We start from the raw sequence: 19057 nt of genomic DNA on the forward strand, positions 1-19057 counted from the left end.
CTCACTTTCTGCCGCTTTTGGCCCTCCAGCTGGGGACGGGCGCTGTGTGTTCAGCGGAGCGGACCCTCCTCGCCCTCACACCCGAATCCTCCCCTTGGAGCCACAAAACGCTGGCTTACCTCAAAGCCGACTGAACGGAGCTAAATCAATTTTAAATCGAATAAACGGCGCGGGCGCCTCTCCTCGCGAGAGGTCTCCCCCGGCAACGCCGCGGCCATGGCGGAGGACTCGGAGGCCTCTGAGGCGGCCTCTGAGGCGGCCTTCAGCCTGCAGAGTATCCTTCTTCCTCCTCAGCCTTTCCCCCTCCATCCTCCTCCTCCTCCTCCATCCTCCTCCTCCTCCTGCCCCGCTGGGAGTGCCCATTCCCCGCCTCAGGGCTCCGTCTCCTCAGCGCTCCGCCGCGGGGGCCCGCCACCGCTGGCCGGGCTGAGGGCAGCCGTGAGAGGGGGGAATGTCCAAAATTCCCCCCGGCTCCTTGCTTCTTCGTGTGGGTTGTTCCTGCTGACTGAAAAGGGGCTGGAGCGTGTCCAGAGAAGGGCAGCGGGGCTGGGGAAAAGGAGGCTCCGGGGGGATCTTGGCACAGCTCCCTGCCAGGAGGGGCACTGAGGGGCTCTGCTCCCGGGGACAAGGGATGGGACAAGGGAAACGGCCTCGATCCACACCAGGGCACGGTTAGATACCGGGAAAATGTTCTTGTTTCCAGGCATTGGAACGGGCTGCCCAGGGAGGCGGTGTCCGCACCACACCAGGGCACGGTTAGATACCGGGAAAATGTTCTTGTTTCCAGGTTCGGAACGGGTTGCCCAGGGAAGCGGTGTCCACACCACACCAGGGCACGGTTAGATACCGGGAAAATGTTCTTGTTTCCAGGTTCGGAACGGGCTGCCCAGGGAAGCGGTGTCCGCACCACACCAGGGCACGGTTAGATACCGGGAAAATGTTCTTGTTTCCAGGCGTTGGAACGCCTGTGTGTTTTTAACACGCCCAGGGAAGCGGTGTCCACGCCGTCCCTGCGAGTGTTAAAAAGCCCTGTGCGGGTGTAACACTTGAGGACGTGGTTTAGCGGTGAACGCGGTGCTGTGTTAACAGTTTGGTCTTGGAGGTCTTTTCCAGCTTTAACAATTCTGTGAATTGCTGGAGGTTTGGCTCAGCAGAGGCGCTGGGGTCTCTTGCTCACTGTAAGGTGGTGGTGGCTTTCCTGGCTGAAGGTCGGGTTCCTGAATAAGCTTGGGAAAAGTCGGGAATTGAGCCCTCCAGTGCTGGTGGGGAGCCTGAGCACGAGTTAAAATCCCGGCGCGAAAGGCTCTTGTCGCCTCTCCTGTGTTAGCTATTGAGCAGTGAATACCAAATACCTATGGAGGAGGGACAGGGTTTGTTAGTAAAACTCCCAATGTGCTGCTAGAAAAGGTGCTCCTTTAATTTCCCATCGCAGGATAGCTGCTGGGATATTCATGGATTTTGGTTTGAGTATGAGGGTTGTGATACATAACCTAGACATGACTTTGCTCTGGCTTTTAGAGCAGAAAAAACCTCCACCTGATTCTTTCCACATTTTAGTTGTAGAAAATTATGTTGGAAGTTTGTGGCTTTTGAATGTGTAATTTTTTGCTCATCTGACCCCCAAATCTGCTTTTGTCACCAGGCCAGGTGAGCTGCACCTGTTCTCTTTTCTACCTGGGAGCTGCAGATCAGGAAACTCTGATGCTTTTAGAGGCTAAACAACCACACTTTAGTGTATTGTTTATATTCAGTATTTACATCCTACCATACCTCAGTTTTTCCTGCCTTGCTAGAATTAAGTTGTAAGCCAATATAAAGCCAATTTTCAAAAGTGGAAGGGTGTCCTTTTGCAGCTTGTGCCTCAACTTCAGCCTTAGTGAATCTGCACAGCTGTTTTCAGTGTGGTGTGCTTAAAAAAAAGCACTGCCTCAGTAGATTTAACGCTGTGGAGAAATACAGTGGCTTTTAAAATTAATTTCTCTGTTTTATAATGTACCCAGCTATGATTTTTGGAAGGAAAAAAGGAGAAAAACCCCAGGGTTTTTTAAAGTAGTATTTTAGTCTGGGCAAATCGTTTGAAATGGCAAATTAGTTTAGACCATAGTGGATTGCAAGGACATTCAGGTCAATAGAAAATTGAGGAAAAAATCCCCAGTTTTTGAAGGTTTGTTACTTATCGGGGTTATGGTGTTCAGCTGTTAGCTTTCCAGATGGATACAATTTATCTGAGTCTTCCTGGTGCATTGTTGCTGCAGTCCTGAATGCAGATGATACTTTTACCTGTGTTTTGTACTTTTACATATATACTGTGAAAACTGGCAAAGGGCATGTTTTTAGGAGAATGATTCAGATTTGGGCAACTTGGTGCAAAGCTGGAATTTTTTTTTTTTTTCCCCTTTTCTGTGTGTGTGAAGTACTGAATTGCCAGCTTTTCTTTTCTTTGGAAGTTAATTTCTGGTTTATTTACATGGGTCACTTGCAGGCTAACCGATTTACTAGGGAAACTGTCGACAGCATCTGCTAAAAACATTTCATTATTCTTTCATGGGCTGTGAGGCTAGTGGATGAAAAGATGTTTGTTTGGCTTTTATTTTAGACTATTTGTAGTTATGTTTCATCAAAAATTTGACTCTAAAGCGTTTCAAGGAGCTGTAGATAATTTCTAAATGAATTTTTTTGAGTTGTGAAAGTTCTTCATCTTTTTATTGTAACTGCCTTATGATTATTAAGGCGTTTGCATCAGCTCTTGTAAGTGACCCTGTGGTGTTCAGGGTGTGACCTCTGCTGTTCCTGTTTGAGCTCACACATCCGAGTTTGCTAAAAACAGGCATTTTTTGAGAGCATGAGAAGCTAGTTCTGCTTAGAAGGCTGTGGAAATCCTAGTGCAAAACCTGATGACTGGCTGAGAGCAGAACTGAGCTGCTGTTTTATTCGGGAATAGTGCTTGGCTTCTGAGATCTGACGAGTCCATTTTTAATGGTGTTCAAACCTACCGTAAAAACTTAAACCTAAATTCTGGCTCTGTGCACAGAACTGGGCTTGAGGCTGAAGGAAACCTTGAAAGTTGGAAGTCTTGTGTTGAGAAGAACAAGGGTGGAGAATAGGAGATTTATAGATGGTTATTTTAAGGTTTTTTTTTCCTAAGTTGGAGCTCCTCACATGCACCAGCTGTTTCAGACTTAACTAAACCTGCAGACATTACCATAACAGAGGATCCTAAAGATGATTATCAGTATGAAGAGGTAACTTACTAAATTGATAATCTTTTGATATATTTTGGTAGGGTGTTCATGTTTCATTCTTTCTTCTTTGTCAGTCACATAGACATCCTGGGAGAAATGACACAGTTCTCCTTTTATGAAGTGATGATAGAGGACAGATCTATTTTTTAAGAGAAGATTCAGTGTTAGTTGAATTGTTGTGTATTACCTCTATTTAAGCAATATTTTTTTAAAGGTATAATAATTTCCGTTTAGATAAAACATCTATTTAGATATTTCAGCTTCTTTATAAAAAATATTTCAGTAATAGGATTTCTATTTGAATATGCCAAAACGGTATTTTAACAAGGAGGGGATTATTTTCAGCAGTTGTAATGGGAGTGGGAACAGTTGTATTGTGGAAAATGTATAAAATGTGTTGATACCAGCTTCACATAATTTCATTTAGGTTTCAGTAGATGATGACTCCAGTCTTCAGGAAGATGATGAGGATCTGTCCAAAGCTTTGCAGACTATTCAAGAGCAGACTGAAGACGCCCAAATTTTAGTAAGAGCTTCCTAAACACTCTAAGAGTCTCTAATTCAGTTGGCACTAGTGGCTTGAAATTTACACATGATAATTTATACTAATTATGAAACATTTCTGTGGGAAAGATTGTTTTTTTATTTTCCTGCAAGCTTAGAGGAGTAAACGTATGCCATAGTGGAAAAGACAACTTATGTTTCCTGGTTTCCATCTTCCTTAAATTTGTGTCCATTTTGTGTTCTATAAACAACCTCATATTTCAAACACATGTAGCAAACCTTTAGCTAGCTTATTTAAAATTTATTAATATTATTGTAATGCATCAGCATTTTAGAGTTTGTTCTTTATCTGAGCAGCTTAAGTGAGAATATGATCCCTGGCACAGGAGAGAAACTGCATCTGCTTAACACCCACCAAAGGTTGTACTTGAATACTTTGCTCAAAGAGATTGTTCATATATTGAAAATAAAGAATGCACTGTAACACTGTGTTGAATCAAAATATTAATGAAATTATCAATCATTCCACGCCATTTAGTTTTGACATTTCTTACATTTACAGTTTGATTTCAAAGCAGCTGTGTAATAGTTCAGAGTTACACGATGGGATTGTTGTATTGCATTTTTCAAAATAGAATTTACCTGAATTTACTTGTTTTTAACAACCTAAAGGAAAAGTGCTTTTCCCTGTTGTGTTTCCAATATCACCACTGTCTTGTGACCTCATCAGAAGGGTGCAGTCACAGTCTCTGTTTTGCAAAAGTAAATGATTAATAGTGAAAAGATGAAATTAAGTGAATGATACTTAAAATGGAGGGAAGAATGTGAGTTTTCCTCTGCACTTGTGCTTATCAGCAGATCAGTTTTGTACTTAAGATCAAACTCTGTGTGGAAACTGACAATAACAGAGTTTTATGTGTATTAAAACTGAATATGTCTGAAAATTAAGGGAAAGGTTGCAGCAGTGTTTGAGGTGACAAATGCTTAATGCTAAGGAAATAGTGGAAATTCTTCATGTTCCTTAGGGATAGCTGAGGTTATGATTGTTTTACTGTGTAAGTTGATGTTAAAATAGGAAGTGAAAAAGGGAGTATATTTTTGACCTATTGATCATTTGACAGTGCTGTATTTAAATAATCTTTTACCTCTTCATTGATTTGTTCAGCTTGGAGTGGCAGGAAACATTATGCTAATGCCTATCCCGGTTAATCAAACTGAAGAAACTGTTACCTTCCCTTAAAACCAGCAGATAATTTGTGCTTGAACTCAAATTCTCTTTGATTTTAAGCTTATGCTAGGAGTTGTTTGCCTTCCTCCTGCTTCATTTGTTATTTGGAGGCTTAGTTTTTTCCATAATTTTGAAACTGAAGTAATGTTTTCAGCCTTTGGACAGAAAGACATGAGTAGAGAAATGTTCCAATACACTTGCTAGTTCCCTGATAGCTTTCATAATGATTCACTGTATATTTTGTGAGGCTCACTGACTTGATTGTTTGATACTAATTCCCTGGAAAAGCCAAAGGCTTCTGGTGACCCAAGTTAGAAGCAATGTTTGCTGTGAATTAATATTGAGTCAACATCCAAACTCTGAGCTGGGAAGGAAGGCAGAAGGCTGTCTTCTTCACATGAAAAATAATTGGCCTGGATTTTTAATAGCTTGTAATCTTGGCTAAAATAAATTAACTTATGTAACAACCATAACCTGGAAGATAGTTTTAAGTGATTGTGTGCATTTGCTGGTCAACTTGCTGTTTGTGTACGTAGTCCCATATTAGAGTGCAATGCTAGGTGCACAGATCAGTGATCATCCAAAAATATTAAAAATTGGATATTTCCAGTTGCAGATACTAAAACTATCCAGAGTTTCTAAGCTGAGTAACATCATTTGCCCTTAAGCGCATCTCTACTTCTTCTTTTTCCTTTTTTCCTTTTTTTTTTTTTTTTTTTTTTTTTGAGGCATTTTAAAGTAATATAAATTACTTTTTCAACAGAGGCAAAAAAAATATTCTGTATATGAAACAAAATATCCAGCTGATAGAGACTGTAGAAAAAGGATGCAAAACTTCTGGAAAGCCACATAGAGGTGAAAGCTGGCTGAAAAAACTTTCTTCAGTAGTTACAGCTTCCAAGTTTTTTGTCACTTAATATCTACAATGATAATGAGAAGTAACATTGACATTCATTAATGTTTCAATTTATGCATGCCTGATTTTCAGTTTCTTTGAACATATTAAAATCCTTGAATTCCCTTTTTATATTCTTCTTAAATTTAGTAAGTTTTTTGAGAGCATCTTCCCTTGTTTTCCAGAGAAATTATTAATTTATTTGGTGTTCATATTTCTTCAGTGGACAGGCATTCTTAGAAGTGCTGTGGAAGTTCCCAAAGTTGAGCTCTTAGAAATTAATTTATTTTACTGGCCACATTTACAATCTTTACCCCTGCAATTTTTTGAATATTTTAATTAACACAAATAAATACTTAACAAAACCAATATTTGATTTATTTTGTCTCCATGGTCAGACTCTTTTAATAAGATGGTTTATCCATACAGCTGCTATAAGATGCGTGCATCGTGTTAATTGATTGTATTTTCCTCATTTCCAAACAAGCAAATATAGACAACAAAATTCTTGTTTTGCTATTCTGTTGGTAGTCAGCCATGAATAGCTGAATGCAACTGAAGCAAGTGCTTGGCCTAATATCACTTCCAAAGTCTGGGAAAGAGCTGGGAATTCAGCTCTGGTTTCCCGAGGTTCTGTGCCTGTTAGACTGAGTTCATTTCTCTCTGTATTGTTCCCTGCTCAAGCTTTGGGTCCTGAAATGATGCTCAGGGCTGGTATTCCTCTCATAAATTCTCTTCTGCATGAATTCCTATCAAATTTCCATTTATTAAGGGAATCAAGCTGTGTCATTTCTTCCAAAGCCTGGCTTTATAGATGTGTTTGGAAAACTACAAGCAGCAATATTAGGCATTTGCCTCACTTGGAGTAAAGAAAGAAGCAAGCCAAGGGATTCAGCTGCATTTCTGCCCTTGTATTCTTTGGTTCTTGTGTTACCACGATTAGAAAATAGACCTGCCTGATGTACTGGAGCTCTAGTCATGAAAATATGCTAAATATTACATTGCCCTTGGCATATTTTATTAGTCATAAGGCAGTGTTACATGGCCTCCATCAGGCATGTACAGTCCTTTCTGGTTCTATTGAATAGGTTGGTTGGATTAAAGACAACATTTTCTGTAGTATACAAAGTGGCCCAGAGATTTTTCCAGTGTATTTATTTTATTGAGAGAAGTGCCTTTATCTCCAGGTAATTTATGCACTCGTGGTGAGAGAGCTGCCACTAAGGGTATGAAAAGCAATAAATGAATGGAGTTATCAGAAATCCCTGGCCTTACAGATTCTTTTATAAATTGGTGGAGGAAATGATTTGCAGTCAGGGCCTTTAGCATGGCTTGATAAATCTCTCAGTGGGTTTTTTTTTTTTTAGTTTTGTGGTATTTTTTATAATCTCTCACCAAGATGCATGTGCAGGGCAGTAGCTTGTCAGGCATTGTCGGGCAGCTCTGTTGTGGCACTGTGCCCACGTGGAGTTTCCAGAAGCCAAGACCCTCATATTTAGGTATGTCAAGTCACTGCAATCCATTTGAGTTCTGAATGAAATAAGGCCACCTCTTTGGCTGCCAAGTTGTGGCAGTCTCTCTCATCTCATTGTCTTTAAATGCTTTTTGCGTGGGAGTAGTCTCAGACTGGATCATATTTTCCTTTTTTTCCATACTTCTTTGTCCTGGGTTGTAGTTTAGGGTGTATTCTATCACCATCTTCAGTTAATGGCCCATCAATGCCTTTTGCATGACTCAGAGATAACTCCCTCCGGGCGTTATCTCTCTCTTTAATGGGCCATTAAGGCTCTCTTCCATGACTCATCATCCCATTGTGAGATGCTCCGCCCATGGGGAAGAGCCAAGCATTCTCACCTGGATATAAGCTGAGATTTGGGACAGTAGAAGCAGCCCTCACCCACTGGATTCCCAGAGGACCGGAGCTACCAGACCTTTCTACAAGATTTCTGTTTCAAGAAGACCACCTCGTCTGGACTGTTTCCATCACCCTGATCAGGTTGTATTCTGACTCTGTCACTGGTTTTTCTTTTTGTATTTATTTTATTTTATTCTATTTTATTTTCCTTTTCTTCTCATTAAATTTTATTTCTGACTTAGAGCCTCTTACTTGGTTTGTTTTTAAACCACAACATATTTTTGGCGCCCAACGTGCGGCAGAGGCAATAAGAAAAGTCAGAAATTACAATCTTATTGAGGACACCTGTCTGTTATGATGCCCAACATGCTTACATGTGTCTTATACCTATCTCTCTATATTTTTCCAAACGTGGGGCACTATCTGCCGGCATTAATACTCCTGCATAGACCAGGATATGGTACTAAAATTGCTTTACTGGTCTATTATGTCCATTGCTTGATAAAATCTGAGGCAATGAACATTATTCAGAATATATACCCAGTTTTGTATTCTTGTTCTAGTCTAGGATGCTACGTCTGGAGCCTCAACAATCTCACCCAGCCCCTGTGGGGAGGAGTAAAGAATGATTTTTTCCAGCTTTTCAGGAAGGACACAGCAGTTTTTGAAAATATTGAGTACCCTCTGGATGCCAAAGACAGCATAATGTTCTTGTTAGTCTTGCTTGGTTTTCTCTGTACAGCCTGCACCATGCTTAGAATCAAAACACTGCATGGTGTGTTGGAGCATGTTCTTAAAGAAGTAGAAGAGGTAAAAAGAAACAAAGCAATAACATCGACGACTACACAGACTCTCACAGAGGAAAAAGGAACCAAAAGTGCTGTCAGCATCTCCACACAAACCGTCACTGAACCGGAACAGCCTAAACCAGTAGCAGTTGCCACCACTCAGAAGAAGAAAAAAAGCAAGTAACACGCGCTGAGGAAGCCCCACCATATAATGAGCTACCGGAGACTGAAAGACGATATGCTCTGTTCACTGATGGCTCCTGCCGAATTGTAGGAGCTAACCGGAAATAGAAAGCTGCAGCATGGAGCCCCACACGACAAGTTGCACAAGCTACCGAGGGACAAGGTGGATCGAGTCAAGTTGCAGAGCTTAAAGCTGTCCAGCTGGCTTTGGAAATTGCTGAACGAGAAAAGTGGCCGAGGCTTTATCTCTACACTGACTCATGGATGGTAGCTAATGCTCTGTGGGGATGGCTGAATCGCTGGAAAAAGGCCAATTGGCAGCGCAGAGGAAAACCCATCTGGGCCGCTGACATTTGGCAAGACATCGCCGCCCGAGTAAAAAGGCTGACCGTGAAAGTTCGACATGTAAATGCGCATATACCCAAAAGCCGGGCTAATGGAGAGCATCGCAACAACGAGCAGGTAGACAAAGCTGCCAAGGTGAAAATATCACAAGTGGATCTAGATTGGCAGCACAAGGAAGAATTATTCCTAGCTCGTTGGGCCCATGATGCCTCTGGTCATCAGGGAAGAGATGCAACATATCGATGGGCCCGTGACCGAGGGGTAGACCTTACTATGGACAGCATCTCACAGGTCATCCACAACTGTGAAACCTGTGCTGCAATCAAACAGGCCAAGCGAATGAAGCCTCTGTGGTATGGTGGACGATGGCTGAAGTACAGGTACGGGGAAGCCTGGCAAATTGACTATATCACCCTTCCCCAAACGCGCCAAGGAAAGCGGTACGTGCTGACCATGGTGGAAGTCACCACTGGATGGCTGGAAACCCACCCTGTGCCTCATGCCACTGCCCGGAACACCATCCTGGGCCTTGAAAAACAAATCCTGTGGAGACACGGCACCCCTGAGAAAATTGAGTCAGACAATGGGACCCATTTCAAGAACAACCTTATAAACACCTGGGCTAGAGAACATGGTATTAAATGGATATACCACATTCCTTATCATGCACCAGCTGCCGGGAAAGTTGAACGGTGCAATGGACTATTAAAGACTGCCCTGAAGGCACTTGGTGGGGGAACCTTCAAAAATTGGGAACTAAACTTAGCCAAAGCCACATGGATAGTTAACACCCGAGGGTCTGTCAATCGAGGTGGTCCTGCCCAGTCTGAACCCTTACACACAGTGGATGGAGACAAAGTACCTGTGGTACACATGAAGGGCATTTTAGGAAAGAGTGTTTGGATTAATCCCACTTCAGGCAAAGGCAGACCCGTCCATGGGATTGTCTTTGCTCAAGGACCTGGCTACACTTGGTGGGTAATGCAGAAAGATGGAGAAACCCGTTGTGTACCACAGGGAGACTTAATTTTAAGTGAGAGCAGTGTGTAAGGTTTCATTCTGTATGTATATATGCATTCATCTGTAAGAATGTATTGATTTAGGCATGTTGTAGATGGTAATAGAATAAGGGGTGGATTGTCCTGGGTTGTAGTTTAGGGTGTATTCTATCACCATCTTCAGTTAATGGCCCATCAATGCCTTTTGCATGACTCAGAGATAACTCCCTCCGGGCGTTATCTCTCTCTTTAATGGGCCATTAAGGCTCTCTTCCATGACTCATCATCCCATTGTGAGATGCTCCGCCCATGGGGAAGAGCCAAGCATTCTCACCTGGATATAAGCTGAGATTTGGGACAGTAGAAGCAGCCCTCACCCACTGGATTCCCAGAGGACCGGAGCTACCAGACCTTTCTACAAGATTTCTGTTTCAAGAAGACCACCTCGTCTGGACTGTTTCCATCACCCTGATCAGGTTGTATTCTGACTCTGTCACTGGTTTTTCTTTTTGTATTTATTTTATTTTATTCTATTTTATTTTCCTTTTCTTCTCATTAAATTTTATTTCTGACTTAGAGCCTCTTACTTGGTTTGTTTTTAAACCACAACATTCTTGCATGTTGAATTCTCTCTGGGAGATCTAAACACTTAAGCTGTGTGCTGAGTGGGCTGAATGGGGTTGGGTGAAGAGATTTTCATTGCATCAGAAAGGTGTGAAAGGTTTTTTTTAAATTTTTTTCTCTGTGGTAGGACTGCTCTGTTGTATGTTGATTGTGCCTTTGGCAGTGTGCTTGCTCCATGAGCTGACCTCCTCTGCACAGCTGTCTGTCTGGATGTATGGGAGCTGCACATGAAGCCCTGGTCACCATCTGCCTTCTGCTAACACTTGTAGCAGGGCTGTGTGGCAGCTTCCTTCAGGGCATGTTGAGAGGAAAGGGACCCTTGATCTTTGTGAGAGCTACTCCTAAGGGATCAGGTGATGGAGATGAGGTTCTGTCTGTCCCTCCACTGCATGCAGCCTTCCAAAAAGCATACAAGCCATCCTGCTGACACCTTGGACTGCTACATTCTTCATTAAGTAAGGACTGATTTTTGCTCTGGTCACTGACAAAACATTATCCAGCAGTTTTAACACTTTCAAGGCTCTACCAGATGATGTCAGGTTTGGACTACCTGCTTAAATAAGGAGAGGTTTGAGTTATTTCTTTATAACCTTTCACAAACTTTGCCATTAGAAGAATCACTGATTACACCTCTGGTCTGTAAAGACGAGAGGAAAATTCACCTGTAGTCCAGTAGATCTGTGACTTTAGAAGATTTCAGAAATAGAGAGTATGATCATGACATTTTTATTGTTAACAGGTATCAACATTTAATTTCAGGCTTTTCAGTCAGTTCTGACTTCTGGGAAATCGGTATCAGACATACCTCAAGCAGTGGATGACTACTTCTGCAATTTCCTGGTCAGATTGGGAATGTCTAGAACCCTTGACTGCTTCCAGACTGAATGGTAAAATAATTTAAGTGACCATGTTTCATTGGGAATTAGATGGTCAGGATTCAAATATTTTTGATATTTCAGGATATTTTTTTCAGAAGACTCTCCTGAGTACAACGCATTCTTAAATATGTAGTATTTTAACAAACAAATGTATTCCTGGTGAGAATGAGGAACCCTTGTTTAAGCAGAATAATCAGAGTATCTATTAATTGGTAATTTTTGGTACAGCAGTTAACAAATATCAGTGTTTTTTATTTTTTAAGATTGAGTTTATACAGTAATCAGAAGAATGGTAAATCTTGAGCTGTTGCTATCTTGTTTTTCCAAGCTTTTGTAGATTGCAAGGATTTTGTCCATACTTTAGGCAGAAGTTTAAAGGTGCAACTTTGCTTAAATACACCACTCTCTTCATACATCCTGCAGGATGTATACTTTTTTTTACTGTTGATTAAAAATTACGTGTGAGGAATGCTGCAAAGCTTTGGAGGAGAGCTGAGTTACTTTGGAGCAAAAGATGACACTTGTAATAAAGTTCTGTGGAAATACATGAAGTTACAGACCTGCTTTGAATCAGCAGGTTGTGTTGGAGAAATTCTGAAAACTGGAAACACCTCTCTTTGATTAACCTTGTTCTCAGTTTCAAACATGAGAAGTTCAGAGGGTTGCTTTTAATAAAGTCTCTTGAAATTGTGTAATTTGAAAATTAGGACAAGAAACATTTTTTCCTAGGAAAGCAGTGAAGCTTTTAAATTTTCTCAGAAATAACTCTCAGGTGTGGAATCTGTGCTGTGGTTTGCAAGGCTCTGGTCTTACTCATCAGTCAGGAGTTGCCTTTGGAATTAAAAACCATCTGCTTTTTTGTGGTGTAACAATGGGCTTCAGTGATTCCTTGGAGAAGGAGCACTAGACTTCTGTATTCTTTCTCAACAAAAGAACTGATATGAATAGCATTAAGTTTGAAGTCGAATAGTTTTTATGCTAAAAGATAATTAATACTAGACAGATATAAATAGTGACCTTTTTATGAAGCTACGGCTTTCTTTGAAGCACTTAAAGTCTGACTTTATATCAATGGCAAAATTCAAATTGCTTTTTAACAGAAAGTGCAGGATTTAACAGGCCCTATCTTGTAAATTCTTAGCTGTACATATATTTTTTTTCTCTATAAGTAATACTTTTAATTTCAGTAGCTTTACAAATGAGCTCACTGTGTCAGTGTCTTATCTTACTGTATAGAGACTTTCTGCATTAATACCTTATTTCAAAACATTTCATGTTGGTTTGAAATGGATAATTTACAATATTAATGAAAGTGAGAGCAGATTAGTGTACTCGGGTTCCTCATTATGTATTGGGACGACACTCTTGCTCTCATGCTGTGGTGATCAAGTGCTAATGGAATTTAAAATGAGAAATTAATTAACGTAGAGAAAATTTATCAAAAGGCTGGCTTTGAAATTATTGTCTGTCTGAGATCTAAAGGTCACTTAAATTGGACCAAATTATCTGTGTTTATTTTGGAGTTTGGGAAAACACTGTTACTCTATCCAGCTGTATAAAATGCCGTGATTTGATTAAGGTTTATTTTATACCAAAACTCTTATTTTTCAGTGAAGTAATGAGTAATTTTATAACAGTTGTAGTGATTTTTTTCTTCAATTATGTAAGTTGTTTTGCACATAAAATTTTTATTCCCATTATACTTTAAGGAACTTTACAGTTAAATTATTTTTTTAATATCTAATTTTCCATTAAATTTTCCATTCGTTTGTTATACAGGACTTGATAGCACTTTTGTTGTTTATTGAAGGTACTGACAGCTTTTAAGTATGAAATGCAGAGGCTGATCAGCTGTGAATTCCTGTCTCTGCCAGTTTCTCCCTCCTAATCCTGAGAATCCAGATCATCCTGAGTCAGTTTATTGCAGAGCCTCTGTGCAGCTTGATTCCTTTGAAATCCAGTTTCTAGGAGTTATAATGTAAAGTATATAGTAATAATGTGTTATTTTCAGTCAGGCTGCGCTGAGCTTTGATGACAAAATCATAGTTAATCATCTATTCCTCAGGTTTCCAGATTCCTGGTCAATTTTTAATAGTGATTTAAGAATTATAACTCAGTAGTTCTGAGAAGCTTAGTAAAACACCTGTGTGTGCATGGACCTGATTTAATTGCCACGTGCAGTGAGAGAAGTGAGAAGAGCAGCTATTTGGCAGTCAGCTCAGTATGGGGGAGGTCTGTGAGATTTACAGGACCAGGCTGATGAAAGATAATGAGATATCTCAGTGCTATTTGTTGTGGGGGTTTCCATTTCTGCTACATGCACAAAAAAACATTCACTTTCAGTACAGTTCTTAGACAAGGGCATAGTGAATTTATTGGTATTAATTGTGTTTCATGAAAATTGTCTGTCACAATTTTTAGCTCTGCTGGAGTTGAGGGTCATCAGTTACCCATATTTGATGAATTTTTGTGGAGGTGGTGGTTTTCTTGAAGTATAATTAGGGCATTCAGGAATACTTCCAGCAAGTCAAGGAGTTGTGAATTTCTGCCATGAGGCTGCCCTTAATTGCAGTATTTCTGTGAGGAATTGTACCTCTGCACCAGTCACTGTTTGGAGGAAAGGAAAAAAATACAAACCCTAAGCTTCTTTCTGAGCGTTAAAGCCTGTTCCTACAGTAATTTACTTAATAAAATGAAGTTATGATAGAATTAATTTTGCTGTGGACATGTTCAGATGAATTTTTCAAAAACCTTTCATCTGCTGATGGTGAATGTGACAGCTTAATTCAGAGGGATGAGCATTCCAAGAAGTGTCCTCAGAATGCAAATACGTAGCTGACTGTAGGAAGCCATTTGGACAGAGATACTAACATTCCCCTTAAGTTTTTTGGAGGATGTTGAGTAAAGATTGCTTTTTTTAGGAGTGCTTTTTTTTGTTTCAGCAGCATGATTATTGATGAATCATATTGGTGCTTACTGTCTTTAGATTTCAGATCTGCTGTTTACATCCAGGTGCAGGAGATAGTGTTCAGTATGATTTTTTTTTTCCTATTTACTTCTGTTCTTTTCATACTTCCTTATTACTTGGAAACAAAAACAAAACCAACAACAACAACAACAAAAGCACAGATACAATATATTTTTCACCTGAAAAGGCAAATAATGTTCATGTTGCTCCTTCTGGTGAACTCTCACCCAGAACATCTTCCCAGCAGGGAAGGTGATTGTGGAGTTATGGTGTTTATCTGATTGAAGTTAGTTACAGCTCCCTGCAGCCTCTGGTGAGCTGATGTCATGGCTGAGGCCTCACTCTTCTGTCTGCACTGTATTCTTAGGTTTTACTGACATATCACCAAAAGTTGGAGAGTCCTAAAATAGCATACTGAATGAGTACGTGTTATTGCTGGAGCTGGAGGAATTCCTGGAGTGCTACCCAGCATTCCAGGCTGCTTCAGATACTTTTGCTTCTTAAAATCCAAGTCTGTCTGTGCAAGTATTGAAGTAAAGCAACCTTCTGCATTCTACATCATGGAATCAAGTGTTCTCAGGGGCTGGTCAAATAGGTAAATATTCATAAATATAATTAAATAAGGAGAGGGAAAATAAACAGGAAGGAATGAAGGAATTTCCCTAGGTGAGCTCTGTATTCCATGACAAAAATGGCTCATTCATCCTTATTATCTGCAGCTTATTTGAGTCCTCAAAAAAGAAAAAAAAAAACTTGATGTATTTGAGCATGTGAGATAAAAAGGACTGTGAGTATGTACGAATGCTATTTGAAGAAGAATATTTGTTTCTGCCTTTTATTTAAGCTATTTAGAAGAAAGGAAGGAAATAATTGTTTAATGTGAAGTGCTGTGTTGTGTGTTTTGACTGTTATGAGCCACACACATTTTAGAATGAAAAGCAGTGGAATAGAACAGTGTGGTGGGGCAGTGAATTCACTGCTGTGAATTCTTAACGATTGTAGAAGGTAAATGCTTCAAGATGGTAAAGCTAAAAATGTGATTGTAGTTCAGACAAACAGTAGAATGAGAAGGAACACGTGAGTGAAGTGAGGAAGTGGGAACATGGAACAAAATAAGTCAAATAAACCAGTTTATTTTCTCCCAGGTACGAGCTCATTGAGAGAGGTGTGCTGGCTGCTGAGGATGCTGGGCAGGTTCCAGATGTGTACACCCGAAACCAGCAGCTGGAGACTGAGCTTCTGAGCTTGAAGAAAGACCTGGAGAGCTGCAAACGCTCTGCCACGTATGTTACTTGGTTTGAAACTTTTATAAAGATAAACTAAACCCAAGGACTTAGTGAGAAAAAACCAATTCCTGTGTGTTATACTGGCTACACAGACTTTTACTTCTAGGTGACATTTATAATTAAAGTTGAAGTTTTTCTGAGTTCTGTTAGAAATGTAAATCTTAATTTCTTTTATTTGTGTTTGCTAGTCCAAAAATAATTTTCAGTATCCTGTAATCATAACAAATTAATACAGAGAATCATGAGAGCCTAATAGGTAGAACCAAAAAATAAATTGTTATGTGCATTTTGTATTACAGTGCTATAAATTACAGCTACCACAAACCTTCAGTGTGGGAAAAAAAATCACTATACATTTATTCTTCATTTTTTTAATTACAAAAAATCTATCACTCTGGGCCTAGTGGTAATGGCGTGTCAGTGTAAATTACCATCATTGATTATACTCGTGTGTACATTGTAGCAGTTAATTCTACAAGTCTGCAGTACTTCAGTCAGGAAGGTTTAAATACTTAGCCTATAAAGTGGAGAGGTGTGGGAATGAACTCTGTGTCACGTGGCCTTTTGTGGAGAATGGGTTTGCACGTGTGTGTGTGTGTGTTCATTGGGAAGGTACCAATGATGCACTCACTTTGGATTTGCTAGTGTGTGGTTTCAAAACACGGAGCTGTAAAGTTAATTCTGTCCCCTTGATTTTTCTTGGGATTGCTCAAGTTGCTAGTTTTCTTTTAGGTTGTTCCTTTCTATGAACAAAGCCAAAATTATTCAAATGTTAGATAATCATTGCTGCTGATAATGGTAATTAAATTATTTTCTGATTGCAATGATTTATTAAGTTTTAAATTAATGAATTAATTTGGCCACAGTCAAGTAGTTAAACAAACAGTGGCAACAATCAAGTCAGATATTGTGTAGTCTCAATATAATGATGCACTGGGAGACAGACCATAGAGAAAACATGTCCTTTTTTCAATCTGCAGCTTCTTTTGGGTACTCAAAGATTGTGTCTCACGTGAGTGGGGGAGCATAAGAAGCAGTCATGCAGAGTAAAAGAAGAAAGGACAAAATGTGGCCCTTGTGAAATTCATCCTTGACAGTAGTAATTTCAGTGAGCTTTATTTTCTTTTTCCCCTCACTCTTTTTCTCTCTCTTCCTCCCCCTCTTCACCTCTTCTATGTAGCAGAACGGGCTGTAACAAAATAATCTGAGTGGATTATGACTTGATAAGGGTTTTCCTGGGCTTGTCGTGTTGTTACATGATTATTTAAAAATATAAAGCTCAAACTCATTTCACCATAGTCTGAATGAGCTGAGGTTTTTTTTAATAAGAATATCTTTTTATTCCGTGGGTTGCCAGAAAAGTTTTTGTAGCAGCTGTCTGGTGAAAAGGCTGAAGGATGACAGGACAATGTCCAACTGGGAGCAGACAGGAGAGGGAGAGGAGTGCCAGTATATTAGGTTGTTATAGGCTCTTTGTTAGATAAAATCCCAACAGTCAATTTCAATCCATAAACTGAAACTGAGTTCTGCTTTTTCACATTCTGGTGCTTGTTGGGACCTAAAGTAGCAACACTCTGGTGGCCAGCATGGGTCACACCACTGGTTTGGTGTTGCAGAGAGGGCAGCGAGATTCAGGGCGGTTCTGTGTGACACAGGTTCTGTGTGAGCACATCCTGTTCACTGCTGTTTCTGTTACACACTGCAGGTACTCTGCATGTGCCTTGTGAAAACGCTGCTGAAACCAGAGCTCCCCTTTGCCCACTTGCAGGGAGAGCTGTATTTCCATACTCTGTCAGCTGTTACTGGAATGCAGTATAGGCAGGGGTAAACCTTGGTCTGTGCCAATAGTTCTCTGTCACTGCTTCTCTTTTCAGCCTTTTCATTTCAAATAATTTTAAAAGATGTCACTGATACTAATGGTAAAAGTTCAGCACTTGTGACATTCATTTCGTACACATTTTTTTGAATAATCTGTGAATTAAACCAGTACTGCTTCTGAACTAATTGAAATGTGTGAAATTGAGCATTTTTGCTGTACATACAGTGTTCTTTTATGCCTTTTGGATGAACTCTGGTGATAATACTCTATACTAAATCCATTTAGTGTGGTGACTGCTAACAGCATTTTTTCTTGTTCATACATTCAGTAACTTGAGTCACTGCCTTTGCTGTGGTAAAGTAAATACTCCAGCAGGAGCCAAAATTAGCTGGAGGACAACGTGAGTTTTCAGGTTTTCAGAGAGAATGACTCAGAAAGCAGAATGCCTGAGAGCACAGGAGAAATGCTGATTTGACTGGTTAGAAACCAAGGGTTTGTGAGCAAGGAAAGTCCCGTATTTTACTCTGTGGATTACTCAGTAAACATTGATTGAGAGCTACAGTGCTGTGAAATGTATTTGAGGAAAGCTTTTAATTAATTACGTTTGGTCTTTCTGAGCTTGGTACTCTTGATGGCCATCTTGCAGAAAAGAGATGTTATTTGGGACTTAGGCAGTGTGGGGGCCCAGGATAAATGACTGTAAACCAATTACCTCCTGCTTTAATGTTGTTTAGCAATTGGTGGAAGACATTTAGTGTCTAGAACCTAACTGTAATTGTATTTTGGGTATTTTAATACAGCATTTACATGATTACATGCAAGCAGGGGGGAAAATCGAGTAGATTGCAGGCTGTTGGTTAGATTTCTCTGTGGTGTTTCATTATTTAAAGAGAAAATTACAGTTAGCTTCATTTCCTCTGTATCGTGAGCATGTATTTTTTATAGCTTGTGCAATGTCTGAAGGCATCTTGATGTCTCTAAAACATTAAAAGAAATACATATCAGCATAATCCTTTTACTCCAAAACCAAGTGTAGTTATTACCTTAAGGTTTAGATACGCTACTACTCTTTATTTAAATAATTTCTAAAAATGACCATTGTGTGGTGACAGAAAGCAAAACTAATTTTACATTGGTTTGCTATGTAGTTAAAGGGTACCTCAAATGTGCTCCCTTCCTTTTATCTCGAAGGCTTCATTTGAGCCCCAGTTGATTGCTAAGGGGTGTTGTAATCTGCTGAATGTTCCCCTAATGGAAGCATGGGCTTTCCTCCCAATTTGCAGGAAAATTTTGGAAATAACACTGAAAATTGTTAACTGTTAAACGAGACTGTTTAATTCTAATTCGTCATCTTCAGTGGTGTCTGGTCACTTAGCATTCTGGTAACATTTTTCTGAACTGAAAATAGATTGCAATTTGATAGCCATGTTAAAGTCTGCCTATC

At 39.9% G+C, this 19057-nt stretch overlaps 1 protein-coding gene across 1 annotated transcript in view; it reads left to right on the forward strand.

The window, feature by feature from the left end:
• Positions 1 to 216: 216 nt before the first annotated feature.
• Positions 217 to 19057, forward strand: part of SPAG16 (sperm associated antigen 16) — a 273745-nt gene continuing 254904 nt past the window's right edge. The window contains 5 exon segments of the mRNA XM_066322434.1: positions 217 to 274; positions 3196 to 3242; positions 3670 to 3768; positions 11422 to 11549; positions 15654 to 15791. Coding sequence (XP_066178531.1) covers positions 217 to 274; positions 3196 to 3242; positions 3670 to 3768; positions 11422 to 11549; positions 15654 to 15791 — 470 coding nt within the window.

The sequence above is a fragment of the Sylvia atricapilla genome, chromosome 7, assembly GCF_009819655.1.
Source record: "Sylvia atricapilla isolate bSylAtr1 chromosome 7, bSylAtr1.pri, whole genome shotgun sequence".
NCBI classification, from domain to species: Eukaryota; Metazoa; Chordata; class Aves; order Passeriformes; family Sylviidae; genus Sylvia; species Sylvia atricapilla.